The sequence below is a fragment of the Engraulis encrasicolus genome, chromosome 20 (genome assembly GCF_034702125.1).
Source record: "Engraulis encrasicolus isolate BLACKSEA-1 chromosome 20, IST_EnEncr_1.0, whole genome shotgun sequence".
Taxonomy (NCBI): domain Eukaryota; kingdom Metazoa; phylum Chordata; class Actinopteri; order Clupeiformes; family Engraulidae; genus Engraulis; species Engraulis encrasicolus.
This window is the reverse complement of record NC_085876.1, coordinates 40,898,631-40,916,130: the sequence shown is the minus strand read 5'-3', so window position 1 is coordinate 40,916,130 and position 17,500 is coordinate 40,898,631. Positions and strand designations below refer to the sequence as shown.

General features: G+C 46.2%; 1 protein-coding gene across 2 annotated transcripts in view; it reads left to right on the top strand.

Moving 5' to 3' along the window:
• vps50 (VPS50 EARP/GARPII complex subunit) overlaps window positions 1-17,500 on the top strand; it is a 329,813-nt gene that overhangs the window by 295,696 nt on the left and 16,617 nt on the right. For both annotated transcript variants that reach the window (XM_063185955.1, XM_063185954.1), the window contains one exon: window positions 1,544-1,665. In XM_063185955.1, coding sequence (XP_063042025.1) covers window positions 1,544-1,665 — 122 coding nt within the window. The remainder of the gene's footprint in view (window positions 1-1,543; window positions 1,666-17,500) is intronic.

The following is a 17,500-nucleotide window of genomic DNA, read 5'->3' as shown; positions in this document are numbered from 1 at the left end:
CAGAACTGTGGCAGGACCGGTGATTTGCATCTTACTTGAGGGGACTGTGTGTGTGTGCGTGTGTATGTGTGCATGCGTGCGTGTAAGCCTGGGTTCCCGCTAGTGTGTTTTGCTATTGCCGGATAATCGCATGATGTGGTGCAGAAATGCTGGACTGTATCGCGTTACCGCTGTCTGGTTTGGAGCCGTGAGGGGAGTGATGATTTTGTTTTTTAGCCCACCGTGTTCGTGTTTGTGCGGTGGTCTCTCTCGTCCCGGCGGTGTCCCAGCGGTTATGAAGGAAAATATGATTGGCCTCCTCACCGCAGCGCAGCGCAGCGCAGCCTGCCTCCATTAGGGCTGTAATGCTCTTGCTGCCACTGCTGCTGACCAAATGTTGATGCTTTCAGACAGTACTTGCTTAGCCGTGTGTGTGTGTGTGTGTGTGTGTGTGTGTGTGTGTGTGTGTGTGTGTGTGTGTGTGTGTGTGCGTGCGTGCGTATGTGTGTGTGTGTGTGTGTGTGTGTGTGCGTGCGTGTGCGTGTGTGTGTGTGCGCGCGCGCGGGTCTGGGTGTGTGTGTGAATGAGCGAGAGAGAGAGAGAGAGAGAGAGAGAGAGAGAGAGAGAGAGAGAGAGAGAGTGTGTGAGCGTGTGTGTGTGTGTGTGTGTGAGAGAGAGAGAGAGCGCGAGAGAGTGTGTGTGTGAGCACGCAAGAGAGAGAGATGAGGGACGCATTTTGTACCCATTATCATGGAAGGCGTATTTAACCTTTACAAAGTGTGTGTGTTTGCATGCATGTGGGTGAGAGAGGATAGCTGTGTTTTGCCCTTAATATAAGTGTTGTAAGTAGTTATTTAACCATGTTTGTGTGTGTGTCATCAGGAGTTCAAGCAGTCTAGCCAGCGTCTCTGTGTGAGAGAGAAAGGAGAAATGCATTTTGCCCTTAAGTGTTAAAGTAGTTATTTAACCATGTTTTGCGTGTGTCTGTGTGTGTGTGTGTGTGTGTCTGTCCGTCCTCAGGAGCTCAGGAGTCAGCAGTTCAACCTGTGTGCGTGTGTGTGAGAGAGAGAGAGTGGAGAAGTGCATTTTACCCTTTATTGTTAAAGTAGTTATTTAACCATGTTTTGCGCGTGTCTGTGTGTGTGTCTGTCCTCAGGAGTTTGAGCAGTTTAACCTGCGTCTGTGTGTGTGTGAGAGAGAGAGAGTGGAGAAGTGCATTTTACCCTTAAGTGTTAAAGTAGTTATTTAACCATGTTTTGCGCGTGTCTGTGTGTGTGTCTGTCCTCAGGAGTTTGAGCAGTTTAACCTGCGTCTGTGTGTGTGTGAGAGAGAGAGAGAGTGGAGAAGTGCATTTTACCCTTAAGTGTTAAAGTAGTTATTTAACCATGTTTTGCGTGTGTCTGTGTGTGTGTGTGTCTGTCCGTCCTCAGGAGTTTGAGCAGTTTAACCTGTGTGCGTGTGCGTGTGTGAGAGAGAGAGAGTGGAGAAGTGCATTTTACCCTTTATTGTTGAAGTAGTAATTTAACCATGTTTTGCGCGTGTCTGTGTGTGTGTCTGTCCTCAGGAGTTTGAGCAGTTTAACCTGCGTCTGGCCGAGGTGTCTCGTCAGGTGCGCATCCCGCTGGCCGTCTCCAACGTGCTGTGGGAGCACTGCATCCGCCTGGCCAACCGGACCCTGGTGGAAGGGTGAGTACAGTACCAACACATTCTAGAATCTTCTTGAATCGCCATGACACGCTTGAAGAAGGGCTCTGCCCGAAACGTTCGAGGGCGAATAAACAAAGAAAAAATCTGAAGAGTGCTGTGCTTTGCTTCCTTTGCTTCCTTCATTCATGACCAACACCTGACATGCAAAATGGCATTGTCATTCAGTGTAACGGATGCCTTCTGCTGACTGTAACTGTAAAAAACATGACTCTTTTTATTTATGTATTGTTACAGGGAATTCATGAAAGCCTCGGCTGTCATCCATTCACTTGAAACAATTTAAAAATCATGTTTTTTTTGCAGTTACAGTCGGCGGAAGGTGTCCTTAACACTGAATGACAAAGACGTCTTTGACCCACCTATATTCTCCCATTTACACCAACTCATACACGTACTGTAGCGAGCACTGCATCCAAGTGGCCAACCGTGCATATTGGTGGAAGGGGCGCGTAGCAGAGCCGACTCTTGCATCAGGACCTGCATATGGGTCAATTATGTTTTTGGGCTAAAGGGTGCTGTGGTGCAGCGCGCTAAGCCCCCCACATTTGGGCTTGCATGCCCACGGGGACCCCGGTTCGAGTCCGGACGGGGTCATTTCCCGATCCCACCCCGTCTCTCTGTCCCACTCGCTTCCTGTCACCATCTCAGACTGTCCTATCAAATAAAGGCATAAAAGCCCCTAAATATATATATATATATATTTTTTTTTATTTATTATTATGTTTTTGGGGCTTCAGGACGTCAGGTGGTACAACCACAGCTGATGCCCCTCTATTGCAGCCTTCAACAAGCAAGCCCCAGCCCCAGGCCAGACTCTTGACGTGATGTGTGTGTGTGTCTGTGTCTGTGTCTGTGTGTGTGTGTGTGTGTGTGTGTGTGTGTGTGTGTGTGTGTGTGTGTGTGTGTGTGTGTGTGTGTGTGTGTGTGTGTGTGTGTGTGTGTGTGTGTGTGTGTGTGTGTGTGTGTGGTCTACTTTCCAAAGAAAAAAACTAAAGCTTCTTTGCATTTCACTTGTTGTTCTGTATACTGTATCTCCTGTGCACTTTGTATCTACTAGTGATGTTGGCTATGATTATGTCCCCGTTTGAAAGTGGTTTTGGTTATAAAGCGTCTGCCAGATGCAATGTAATGTGAAATATAGTGTAATGAATAACATGCGGCAGTCTTGCAACCATCCAACCCCTCCTGCATGCTAAAGGGTCAAAGACGTCTTTGTCATTCAGTGTTACGGACACCTTCCACCGACTGTAACTGCAAAAAAAACATGATTTTTAAATTGTTTCAAGTGAATGGATGACAGCCGAGGCTTTCATGAATTCCCTGTAACAATAAATAAATAAAAAGAGTCATGTTTTTCACAGTTGCAGTCAGCAGAAGGCATCCGTTACACTGAATAACAATGCCATTTTGCACGTCTTTGACCCTAAAGCACTTCTCATAACAGACTGTCCTGTATCCTCATGTAGTCATCATACTACAGTTTTTAACTACATTTTAAGTAAGGGTTAACGTTCGGCGAGAAGGTCGCTACCGTGGAATAGCAGCACGACAGAGAGAATCTTTAGACCCCGACGCGGTGCGGAGGGGTCTTGTTCTCTCTGAAGTGCTGCTATTCCACGGTAGCGACCGACTCGCCGAAAGTTAACCCGCTTATTATATGGATATACTTAAATGATTCACACATGGCGGGGACATTTATTTAGGCCTATTTAATGTTAAGATTGTTGCTGCGCAAAACAAAACAGTGCCGTTGTGGAACACCGCTAGGCAACAGCTAGGTAGCCAGGACAACAGGTGTTGTCTATCACAGCAGCTGATTAGAGTCTTGTTGAAAAGTCGCTTTAGCAGTGAAAAGTCTTGTTGCCATTGACAGCGGTCTGTCATAGACCAACCCGTCCGTTATCGAAAAATAACAGACGTGCGAACGTTGGGGAGCCCCGTTGAAATGAATGGAGCATTCGACCGATGACGTCACACCATATAATAATAGCACTTAACACACTGAGTACTCCCGACAAAGTGTTAAACACAGCGTTTGCTAGTTATTATGCAAAGGCTTGAACGAATACTTCATAGGGAATAATTACTAAACTAAAATACTAAACTGCAGCTTTTTATCCGTTGATGTGCTGCAGTTATAAACTGCCTAACACAGAATGTCAATTTCCGTGTCAATGCAGTGTCTATGCTCTACACTTATTCAGTACTAATCGGTATTCATTAGAACGCTGTGCGGCAAATGAGCTGTTTTGTGCTACATTTGTGTTTTATATTTGTAAATTATTTGAACATCTAAAGCACTATGTCCATCATATTGTATACATACTGTATGCAACTCCCAGTTTTCATACTTGCACCTGCAGTTTGCATAATGTAAAAATGTCAATCTTCTAGGCCATGCGCAGGGACACAGCTCTTTGCAAGTCTCATTTTATTAAAAACGGAAAAGAAAAACAAAGCATCACCCTAGTGACACAGTAGCCCCAGCGTCAGCAGCAGGCTCAGAATTGAAAACACAGGAGCCGAAAATGGAATATGTACACACACACACGCACGCACGCACGCACGCACGCACGCACGCACACGCACACACACACGCGCACACACACGCGCACACACACACACACGCACACACACACGCACACACACACGCACGCACGCACGCACGCGCACACACACACACACACACACACACACACACACACACACACACACTGTGCAAGTCCTTTCACGACCAAAATTAATTATCCTGCGAATGTACGTTTCACAGTGTTTTCCCCCTGGAGAACCCTGGCTGACGCTTGCATTTGTGTGCTTATGGATCTTTCTCTTTTTTTTCTCTCTTGTGACATTCATGTGTAAGGCTGGCCATTACTGTGCACGTTGGAGTTGGATTTGGAGGTGGAGTGTGTGTGTGTGTGTGTGTGTGTGTGTGTGTGTGTGTGTGTGTGTGTGTGTGTGTGTGTGTGTGTGTGTGTGTGTGTGTGTGTGTGTGTGTGTGTGTGTGTGTGTGTGTGTGTGTGTGTACAGGGAAGCCAACAGGGAGGGACAAAAGGGGTCAGTTGTCCCGGGCCCAGGGTCATAGGGGACCCAAAATTGGGGTCCTCATTACATTGTATGTATTGGATCGGCGGGGGCCCTTTCCAATGACTTTGTCCCGGGCTCAGCAAAAGCTGTCCCTGTGTGCGTGTGCGTGTGCATATGCGTGCGTGCGTGTGTGCGTGCGTGCGTGTGCGTGTGCATGCCTGTGTCTGTCTATGTCTGTCTGTGTCTGTGTGTGTGCGGCTGGCATTGGGGTTATCATAATACCTACACGCATTCATATCAGCATTTGCGGTTGGAATGGTCGTATGGAGGAACAGGGGGCAGTGCAGCAGCAGCAGCAGCAGCGAGAGAGAGAGAGAGAGAGAGATCCTGTGAGATTTGTTTCCCATCAATCAGGAGGGGAGGAACGCAGCGGTGATTGTTTTGCGGCAAGGTTACCATTCGTCATCCCAGATCTTGGCCTGCCAAATGATGTGATTTGTAGGCGAGGGGAGATTGCACAGGTGTTGCGTGAGAGTGAGGCCTGCGTTTGTAGTTGATTTTTTTTTTTTTGTCTCTGTGTCTGTGTGCGTTTTTTTTGTCTTTTGTTTTCTTTTTTTTCTTCTTTTTCTTTTTTTTCTTTATTTAACGGAGAGATCATCCATCTTTTTGTTTTGACACACTTTTCCTTTTGTGTTCATGTTGAGAGCTGGTGTGTGTGTGTGTGGTGTGTGTGTGTGTGAGTGTGTGTGTGTGTGTGAGTGTGTGTGTGTGTGTGTGTGTGTGTGTGTGTGTGTGGTGTGTGTGTGTGTGTGTGTGGTGTGTGTGTGTGTGTGTGTGTGTGTGTGTGTGTGTGTGTGTGTGTGTGTGTGTGTGTGTGTGTGTGTGCGCGCGCGTGTGTGCGCGTGCACGCATGCGTGTGCGTGTTCCTGTGTGTACATGTCTGTGTTATCGTAGCATGCAGGTGTGTGTCTGTGTGTGTGTGTGTGTGTGTGTGTGTGTGTGTGTGTATACCCTATTGTGTGCATGTCTACTGTATGTATTTGGGTAACATACAGGGTAGTGAAGATGTCTGTGTGGGCCTGTGATTAGTGTGACTGGGCTGACTTATGTGTCCAGGGGAGTTGAATTGAGTTGTGTTTAGGGATGCACCGATATCACTTTTTTGAAAACCGATACAAGTACGTGCACATTAATGTGTGTACTTGCCGATAACGAGTACAGATACGGATACCTTTTGCCACCAAAATACAATGAAAATAAATGCATGGCCTTGTTTTTTTCCATATTTGTATTGTCCATTTCCATGTAGATTTATATGTTAGTAAATGTATGAGGTGGCACTTTTCTCCCATGCTGCTTTCAAGTCCACAGAACGTGACAAAATTTTGCATTGTTTTGTGTAATAGCAGTATCGTTGCTGGTATCGGCAAGTGCTTGACGAGTATGAGTATAATGAGCAGTATTGAGTGCCAGTATCGGTATCGGTGCATCCCTAGTTGTGTTGTGTTGTGTTGTGTTGTGTTGTGTTGTGTTGTGTTGTGTTGTGTTGTGTTGTGTTGTGTTGTGTTGTGTTGTGTGTTGCGTTGTGTTGTGTTGTGTGTTGTGTTGTGTTGTGTTGTGTTGTGTTGTGTTGTGTTGTGTTGTGTTGTGTTGTGTGTGGTGGTGTGGTGTGCAGTGCAGTTTACATTCCTGATATATTTGTCTGGGCCATTGTGTACCCGTGATTTGTGTGTCTAGATTTGTGAGTCTGTATGTCTTTACGTTTCTGCGTGTTTGTGCTCGTGCATATTTGTGTGTGTGTGTGTGTGTGTGTGTGTGTGTGTGTGTGTGTGTGTGTGTGTGTGTGTGTGTGTGTGTGTGTGTGTGTGTGTGTGTGTGTGTGTGTGTGTGTGTGTGTGTGTGTGTGTGTGTGTGTGTGTGTGTGTGCGCGCGCGTGTGCGCGCGTGCTCGTGTGTGTGTGTCTATGTGTGTGTGTGTGTATACCTCAGCATTTCTTGGGCGGTGCTTATTTCTGTCAGTGGATGAAAGATCCCCACTGAGTCTCCCCGGCACGCAGCTACACAGCAGGGAGACACACACACACACACACACACACACACACACACACACACACACACACACACACACACACACACACACACACACACACACACACACACACACACACACACACACACACACACACACACTTGTGCACAGCGGAGAGAGTTTGTCACGACAGCACACTGCCTCCCTTTTCCAGCAATTCACAATGCACACAACCTGCTTCTCTCTCCCTCACACACACACACACACACACACACACACACACACACACACACACACATACACACTTCAATATTTAAACAATACACACTACATGCTTACACACACACATGCAATACACAGACATATAGTACATATATTTATAGAAAGTACACGCACATATTAACTCAAATGTACATTCAGACACACACACACACACACCACACACACACACACACACACACACACACACACACACACACACACACACACACACACACACACACACACACACACACACACACACACACACACACACACACACACACACACACACACACACACACACTTCTAGTCCTCTGTCTTGTCTTTATTCTTTACTGTTCCCTTCCCTGACTCCCCATTCCTTCTGCTGTAGAAAGACTGTACACACACACACACACACACACACACACACACAGACACACACAGACACACACACTTGTGCACAGCGGGAGCGTTTGTCACGACAGCACACTGCCTCCCTTTTCCAACAATTCACAACGCACACAACCGCTCTCTCTCTCTCTCTCTCTCTCTCTCTCTCTCTCTCTCTCTCTCTCTCTCTCTCTCTCTCTCTCTCTCTCGCACAGACACACACACACACACACACTCCTCTCTTCTTCTCATCTGTCTTGTCTTTATGCTGTAGAAACACCCCACTACTGTATCCCAGTTTCTAGTGTTTGTTTGTTACTGGTGCACTACTGAGAGTGCCTGCTGTGAGTGAGTGAGTGAGTGAGTGAGTGAGTGAGTGAGTGAGTGAGTGAGTGAGTGAGTGAGTGAGTGAGTGAGTGAGTGAGTGAGTGAGTGAGTGAGTGAGTGAGTGAGTGGGTGAGTGAGTGGGCGGGCGGGCGGGCGGGCGGGCGAGCGAGCGAGTGAGCGAGTGAGAGAGAGAGAGGGGGGGGGGTGCGTGCTGTGAGTGAGTGCTGTGAGTGAGAAGCCCTGTGTGAACACTGCTCTCTGGAGGCTGCATGGCTTAGGACGATGTGCGTACTGTGTGTGGGTGTACTGTGTGTATGTGCGTGTGGGTGTGGGTGTACTGTGTGTATGTGCGTGTGCGCGTGCGTGTGTGTACAGTGTTTGTGTGTACGTGTGTACAGTGTGTGTGTGCACGTACTTGTGTGTGTGTGTGTGTGTGTGTGTGTGTGTGTACAGTGTTTGTGTGTACGTGTGTACAGTGTGTGTGTGCACGTACTTGTGTGTGTGTGTGTGTGTGTGTGTGTGTGTGTGTGTGTGTGTGTGTGTGTGTGTGTGTGTGTGTGCACGTGTGTGTGTGTGTGTGTGTGTGTGTGTGTGTGTGTGCACGTGTGTGTGTGTGTGTGTGCGTGCGTGCAGCATGTGTGTTCAGTGTGTGTAAGTGCATGCTGGGATGCCGGGGGCTGTGAAGGGAGCTTTACTCCAGCAGGTGGCTTCAGCGCTACAGTAAGCACACACACACACACACACACACACACACACACACACACACACACACACACACACACAAACCGACATGCCCACTGAGCTGGAATCCCAGTGTACACAGTGCACAGAGACCCTTAAATATGTACACATGCTCACACACACAACGCTCCCCTCCCCCAAAGTTTGCACACATAACATGGCCCTAACATATGCCCTTCAGTGCACTGAAGTATTTATGTACCTGCAGTTACCTAGACGCAAGCACACTTAAGACATGCAATTTACATGCACTTGAGAATACAATATAGCAAATGGCTACAGACTAACATACAGACTTTTACATGCATCTACAGTATGCAGCTCTCAAGGGAAGGCAATCAATTTACTCTCTCTGTCTCTCTCTCTCGCACTCTCTCTGTCTCTCTGTCTCTCTCTCTCTCTCTCTCTCTCTCTCTCTCTCTCTCTCTCTCTCTCTCTCTCTCTCTCTCTCTCTCTCTCTCTCTCTCTCTCTCTCTCTCTGCTATATGCACATCTATCTACAACACACAAAGGCACTCCCACATGCTTGGCCCGTGACTGGGTTGCTGCTTTAGTGATATGCCAGGGATTCCGTGCTGCCAACAGGAAGAGACAGAATATATATGTTACGGGCCGTACACACACATCGCTGCTAGTTACTTGCTCAGCGAATTAACTCAATAGAATGTCAATGTGTTCCAGCGAGACTAGCAGGCGAGTAGGCGAGTACTGTACAAGCGATCCGATGTGGGCGGATCCCGAGTTGAAAATATTTTATCTTCGAGCAAGGCGAGTAAGCGAGTAACCAATTGGAAGGCAGAGTTCGGTACTTCTCGTCTGTTCATTGGCTGTTAAAGCCACGGGAACTTTCAGCAAACGTTCCATGAAAGAGAGGCGAGCAAGCGAGAAGCTAGTAAATAGCAGCGATGTGTGTGTACGGCCCTTTAGACAGGCAGAGAGAGAGAGAGAGAGAGAGAGAGAGAGAGAGAGAGAGAGAGAGAGAGAGAGAACACAGAGAGACTTCTCTTTTCAGGAAGCGTCTCTTCTCTTCAAATGGTCATCCAGCGCCACTGGATCCAGAAGAAAAGATGATGATCAGGAGAAGGGGCGGAGCTACAGGGAGGGCGAGCAGGGCATTTGACCCAGGGCTCAGGCCACTCTTGTATTGGTGGTGGAGGCCCTATTGTGACCTTGGCAGTGCCGTATGGAGGCCCTGTAAGTGTTTTGCCCTGGGGCCCTGTCTGTTCCACCACTGAAGTGAGAGACCTGATGAGCGCTTAACTCATTGGCTGCCTTAGCCGCCGAATTACGTCATTTCGAATAGTGACGCCCCCGGCCTTCGACGTCGTTCGCCGATAATTGCGTTTTTTTACAGGCACGCCTTGAGGACGGTCTGACCTATGTTGTGTATTAATTTCACGCCTCTAGTCATGTTCTAACTGTTCCTGTAGGTGGCAGAAGTGTCCTTAGGAACAGTCAGGGCAGGGCATTAGCTCACATCAAGAGGAAATGTCAAGACAAAAACATCCCTTTTTACTATTATAATCTCAAAAGTAGCATAGCAAAATCATTTTTGAAAGTAAAGCACCTGTGACAGTAGTCTACTTTCTTGCCCTCTGATTTTAACACAGGTATTCTACTGATTTTAGTGTCAGAGCCTGACAAAAAAAAACTTCCTCTCATGACCAAAATACACCCCCTTGTTGCCATCTAGCTAGTAGCCATTGTAACTAGCTTGCCCAAAATACACTCTGTTCAACCAGAGATGATCTGTGTGGCAACTGTTTCATTTTGGATAATGTGATCAGCCTACACAACATCAGGATGATGCGTACAAAAGATCATCTAACAGGACAATGCACGGGACTAGTGGTCACCAGTTGGGAATGTTTGGCTATTGTTTGCTACGCTAGCTAGCTAGCACGAAATCGCTAACAACTTACAACTAAGCCTAAATAAAGGAGCCTTGGTAAGTCAACTATTTTTACTCATTCTACAGTTGCAGTTATGGATTTGTATAGTATGATCAGCTTACTGTATCATCAAAAAGACAGGGGGGTTGCAGAATCTTGGAACAGAGTAGGCTAGCCTTTGTGTCTGGTCAGATACATTCAGCTCACATGAGAAAGCATTGCACTTAGCCTCAGACCAGCTAGCCTTCCCCACTCCAATCGGCTTGTGAAATGTTGGATATGTGATCAGTACTTTATCAAAAGAAAATTCATTGAACAATATATGACAAGATCACTATAGCAGAAACATGATGACAGTAATCATCAATCTGCAAATTGTCCGCTCTGCCAAAGAAGCAGCAGTAAGCTAAATTGTGCTGCCTGCCTGCCTCCCAGTTCACACGGTACAGGAGGAAACAAATCAGTTGTGATTTGTTCCCCAACGAGAGGACTACAGGCTAAACAGAGGGACTATGAGACAGTATTTCTGTGAGTTTAGTATTTCACATGAGTTACATGCACCTGCTGTCATGATCCATTGTGCGCGCCAGCAACAAACCAAAACACTCTTGTTTTCAAGCCCACCCCGTTATATTTCAGTACATTATTAGGTTGAAAAGACCATACAAACGATCTTTTGTTCTGGCTACAGATGACAGGAGACTCTGTAATAGCATCTGATAGGTTTGGAGTTGTTAGGATGGTGTCATTATGAGCAAAAACACTTGCAATTATAGGTCAACTTCAAATGGCGTTTTCTCAGCTTTTTGGCAAGAAAGCAGCATTTTGGCGAATTCCACTTATTTTCAACAGATGATTATGAAAGAACGGAAAGGGGTAGAGAGACACCGTCTTTTTCTGATGACAGATGAGCGTCTAATCTGTGTTTCGATAGGTATGGTGTTGACATAGACACAGAACTCAATTTTCTGTGAGCCTCCAAAAAACACCCAAAATGCTGAAAAATCTCTGGCACTCTGGGTTACTCTTTTCTGAAAATGGCTGGCAGCCAATGAGTTAATAGCTACACTTCTCTCTCTCTCTCTCTCTCTCTCTCTCTCTCTCTCTCTCTCTCTCTCTCTCTCTCTCTCTCTCTCTCTCTCTCACACACACACACTCACACTCACTCACACACACACACACACACACACACACACTCACACACACACACACACACACACACACACACACACACACACACACACACACACACAGGGTGGCCGCGGGTCCTTAAAAAGTCTTAAAAAGTCTTAAATTTCATTTTCGCCAAATAAGGCCTTGAAAAGTCTTATTTTGTCTTAAATTTTCAACCCAAATGTCTTAAATTTGTGGAGCTTAATTTAGGGAGGAATAATTATGTCAGCCTTGTGATAAACTTCGCGACGGAAATCGGGAGTTGTAGCCATGTAGTGTAATTTAGAACGCATTATTTAATTTTATTTAGTGTAGAGTTTTATTGTGTATAGTTTTGTGTTTTCAAACGGCTACATTAATGTAAATAACCAATTGTTTTTTGTGCTTCATTTGAACCTGTGTATGATCTTGCAAGTTGGTCCTAATTTCATTTGGAAAATGGTATTGAAAAGTCTTAAAACGTCTTAATTTTGACTTGCTAAAACCTGTAAACGCCGCGAGTTGGTCTTAATTTTATTAGGAAAATGGTATTGAAAAGTCTTAAAATGTCTTAATTTTGACTTGGTCAAACCTGTAGACACCCTGCACACACACACACACCCACACACTCACACTCATACTTTGTTTAGGCGAGATGGATTATGTGACAGGGCAGCGTTATGAAAGAAGAAATGGTGACAGAGCTAAGCGAGAGAGAGCTAAGAAAAGACATATTGCTGCAGGAGATACAGAGAGAGGGAGGGGGAGTGTGTGTTTGAGAGAGTGTGAGAGTGAATGAGAGAGTGAGAGACTGAGGGAGTGCAAGTATGTGTGTGTGAGAGAGAGAGAGAGAGAGAGAGAGAGAGAGAGAGAGAGAGAGAGAGAGAGAGAGAGAGCAAGACAGCAAAGAGCGGGTGACCGATAAGAACATTTGGACTGGAATGACCTGGTTGAAAAGGGATGGGGAGGTGCAGAAGTATGGAGAGAGAGAGAGAGAGAGAGAGAGAGAGGGAGAGAGGGAGAGAGAGAGAGAAGAGAGAGAGAAGAGAGAAGAGAGAGGAGAGTGAGAATGGGAGAGGAGAGAGATAGAGGGGGAGAGAGAGAGAGAGAGAGAGAGAGAGAGAGAGAGAGAGGTTAGGTTAGGTCTGTATCAGGGCTTGACACTGGCACCTGCCAACCGGTCAAATGCTGGTAAAACTTGGCTAAGGCTGGTAACAATTTCAGTGTCACTAGCCAATTTGGCAGGTAGCTTATTTTACAGTATGACATATCATGTGTATCAAATGTTTGTATTTAAGTTCAAGACAATGCTCAGTTACTCTGTTTCTATTTGTTTGTTTTATCTCCATGTAGAAAGCCATGCACTCATCTTCTTGAAGTACCTCATCTTCTGAGGTTAGATGTAAAGCGTCATGATAAAACAAAAATGTGGCTAGTAGAATAGCTGGATGGCTAGTGACTCGGGAAAACCACTAGCCACATTGACCGGCAAGTAAGAAAGTTAATGTCAAGCCCAGGTCCTTATGACAGGATTAAAGTGAATAGGGCTTGAATAGTAGCCTCGCGACGCCATCCTCTGTACTCCACCCAAAGATTTTGGCTCTGCACATCGTCTGGCAAAAGCCTCGAGCTCGATTCTCTCAGTGTTTCGCCAATCAGCAAACAGTTGAGAGTGGTGACGTAGAACTCACCCACGAGCTCCGTTACTCTGATTGGTTAAGGTAACTATATTCACACTTTCGTTTTGTTATTTTGTATGCTTTTGCGACGCTATAACGTAACAGGCACGCTAATAAAGCACAATATGGGTTTTAATTTGAGTTTGGAACTTCAATTAATTTAAATGATGGAGTAAGATCAGACCATCTCCCATCGTCCACGGAGACGGATTCCTCATGGCTTTTGCCAGACTGATTGACGGAGTCAGCAGTCGGCTATTCGCCCAGGCTACTTGAATAGGGGTGTGGGAGAAAAAGAAGGTATTGGATGAGCCTGAAGGAAAGATAGCAGGTAAAAGTTTTCCTTCATCATGAACTCTGCCAAAGAAGTTTTCCTCGGGACATGTAACGTCTGAAAATGGGGCATGAAGCCAACAGGGAAGGGGGGGGCGAGCCAAGCCCCACACCACACAATACTGCCACAGCACAGCACAGCACAGCACAGCGGGGCAGGAGGGAGTGACAGAAGTGTCTCTTGTCTAGGGCCCATGGAGAGAGGGGAGCCCAGGTTTGGGGCCCCATTACATTGTACATGTACAGTATTGGGTGTGGGGGGGGTGTCTTTTACATGAATTTGTCCTGGGCCCAACCAAAGCAGTTGGCAGCCCTTTGTGTGAGCGTGTGAAGTTATTCATATCTAAAAACAGAAAGAGAGGGAGGAGCAAACTGAGAGAGGGTGGGTATTATTAGTGCTAGATTATCCACCCCTCCCTCTCCTCTCCTCTCCTCCCCGCCACTTTTATCACAGCACATGATTCATCGCTCTCCTCCCAGACGCTGTGGAATGAAGAGCTTTGTGTGTGTGTGTGTGTGCATGCGCGTGCGCCTGTGTGTGTGCGTGCATGTCTGGGTCAAAGACGTCCAAAATGACACTGTCCTTCAGTGCTAACAGATGCTTTTGCTTACTGTAACTGTGAAAAACATGACATTTCAAAACATTTTTTTGAAAAGTGAATGCATGAAAAAAAATATTTTTAAAAAATCTCTTTTTTTGCATTTACAGTAAGCAAAAGTATTCGTTGCACTGAAGGACATGTTGGACGTCTTGTACCCGTGTGCGTGTGTGCATGCGTTCATACGTGCGTACGCACACGTGTGTGTGTGTTTGGGGGGTATGTTTTGAACTTTCCACCCGTCCACCCAGCCAAATACAGGTCAAGTTCAGCAGTGACGGGTACATTTGTCAACCCACCAGTCACTTTGACGGGTGAAAACTTTCGAGCAATAAAAAGCCTGAATGTCCAGGTGATTGTTTTGTCCGATAGGATTTGCCATTCTTCAAAATTGTTCTTTAAAATGCAGGAAATTGCATATAAAAATAAAAAATATACCACATTATTATTATAATTATTATTATTATTATTATTATTATTATTATTATTATTATTATATGACTTTACTGGTAAAAATGGCAAGTGACTGGTAGATTTTAAAATCTACCTGCCCCATAGACTGGTGGGGAAAAATCCTTGAGTTCCTCCCCTGGTGTGGGGGTGTGTGCGCATATGTATGTGTATGTATGAGTGAAAGCCGTGAAAGCCCAATTAGGAAACTCCAACTCCCATTGTCATTGTGACACAGCACACAAGTGTACACGGCATACAACGAAATTGCATTTATGCCTCACCCGTGCAAGGGGGCAGCCCTCAATGGCGCCCCAAGGGAGCAGTGCAACGGGACGGTACCATGCTCAGGGTACCTCAGTCATGGAGGAGGATGGGGGAGGACACTGGTTAATTACTCCCCCCACCAACCTGGCGGGTTGGGAGTCAAACCTTTGGCAACCTTTGGGCAACCTTTGGGCTACAAGTCTGACGCCCTAACCGCTTACCCATGACTGCCCATTTGTGTGTATTTATGCGTGTGTGAGTGTATGCATAAGTTAGTGGGGGGGTGGGAGGTGTTGCCGTTGATGCGCATGTGCATGAATGAGCAAAGCAGCAGCCTCTCCTCCCCTCACTCCTTACATGGACACACACTCACATGCCCACACATACCTCTGGATGAGCATGCACACAGAAGACACACACACACACACACACACACACACACACACACACACACACACACACACACACACACACACACACACACACACACACACACACACACACACACACACACACACATCCACATCCATGTTCGCACTTCTGGATGGACGAACATGCACACAAAAGCAGGGCTTTGAACCGGTTCAAGGAACGAAAACGAAAACCGGGAACTTTTTGTATTTTACAGGGAACAGAAACGAAACCGGAAACGTTATCATTTTTTATGTTCTGGAACAGGAACACTTATTTAAAAATAATGGTTACCGGTTAATACCGTTCCTCAAACAAACAAAAAAAGTAATTATTTTCCTGCGCACGTTACCATGACGGCTGAGGCTCACGTCCTGTGTGACATCAGTCATTGTCTGACTGAATGGAGAGAGAGGTGTGGACTACAAAGTCTCCACTCCACATCTTAAATAAGAGAAACCACTGTCATACAAAAGGGCAAAGTTTCCATAGCATCATTGTAAGACATTGCAGAGAAGCGCGTGTAAAGCGCACCAAGAATGCTCAACGTTATTGGGCATCCATGGCGCTTTAAATATGCACAAACTCACAATGTCCATCATAGCATTCCCCGTGACCCAAGTCAGCGTGGAGCGTGCATTTTCATCATTGAGGTTTATTCTCCGCTTAGGTCGTCCCTAAATGACAAAATTCTGGAGGATATTCTTTTCATCTGCTTGAATAAACAGTTTGGAATGTAGGCTGACCCATTTGCAATTCCGTCTTTCTTGGTTAATTAACGTCAGTTAGGCCTATGGGAGTAATCAGCTGACAGGAACGAAATTAACCGTTACGGGAACAGTATTTTTCTGTTCTAACCGGTTCGGGAACGTCAATTTATTGGTGGAACGCATAACCGGAAACGTTATAATTCCGTTTCTGTTCGGAACGGAACGTTTGGAAAAAAATAACGGTTCAAAGCCCTGCACAAAAGCCTCCACAACATACATCCTTTACACGCCGCATACCTATACACACACCCACACATCACTTACTTGGATGAAGCCCTTTGGAGGAAGGGAGTCTGTCTTGTCTTGGCCAGGTGTGGACAGATGGCCCAAGTGACAGGACTATCCCTTGAGAGAGGACGAAAAGAAAGAAAACACTTTTGTTTTGACAGTATCTTCCTCGCTTGCACACACACACACACACACAGAGACACACGCATACACACACACACACACACACACACACACACACACACACACACACACACACACACACACACACACACACACACACACACACACACACACTCATGTTTGCACTTCTGGATGGATGAACATGCACACAAAAGCACACACCTGCGTGCACACACACTCCCCACCCAAACACTCCACAACCCCTGTGTGTGTGCGTGCGTGCATGTGTGTCTGTCTGTGTGTGTAATAGTTGTTACACAAACACAAGGTCCCTCAAGGTATACAGAGGTGTCCAAGAGCACCGGTTCTGAAACCAACTGATGCGTTGACAATCTGCATCGTACTCATGCATATTCATTATGACCCTATTCATAGTAATGTAGTCATACCTCAACCGTAGATGTCGACGAGTCCTTCATGTGTCAAGAGAATAGAAGTGGTTCCTTTTTTTAATATGGTCTATCTGGGTAGCATTGTTTTAAATGGCCACACATGCAGTCATGGGTAAGCGGTTAGGGCTTTAGCTTTGTAGACCAAAGGTTGCCGGTTTGACTCCCGACCTGTCAGGTTGGTGGGGGGAGTAATTAACCAGAACTCTCCCCCATCCTCCTCCATGACTGAGGTACCCTGAGCATGGTACCGTCTCGCCGCACTGCTCCCTTGGGGCGCCATTGAGGGCCGCCCCCTTGCACGGGTGAGGCATAAATGCATATCTTTTTGTGTGCAGTGTGCAGTGTTCACTTGTGTGCTGTGGAGTGCTGTGTCACAATGACAATGGGAGTTGGAGTTTCCCAATGGGCTTTCACTTTCACGCTTTCACTATTTTTTTAAATGACTATTTACAATAATTTGTGCCATTTGTAATAAATTGACAGTAGGCTTTCACGGCTTTCACTGGGTAGCAGTGGCCACACACAGTATGTTTTACCCTCCCTTAGAAACAAGCCGGTGGCAGGAGAGAGTCTTGTGTAATAGTGTTGTAGTAGCCGAGTACCACCAGGGCACAAACATGATGGAGACATTTGGAGGAGAGTGGCGGTGAAGTGGAGAGGTGGCAGAGCTGTAGGTTAAGAGGAGGGATTTGGGGATAGAGA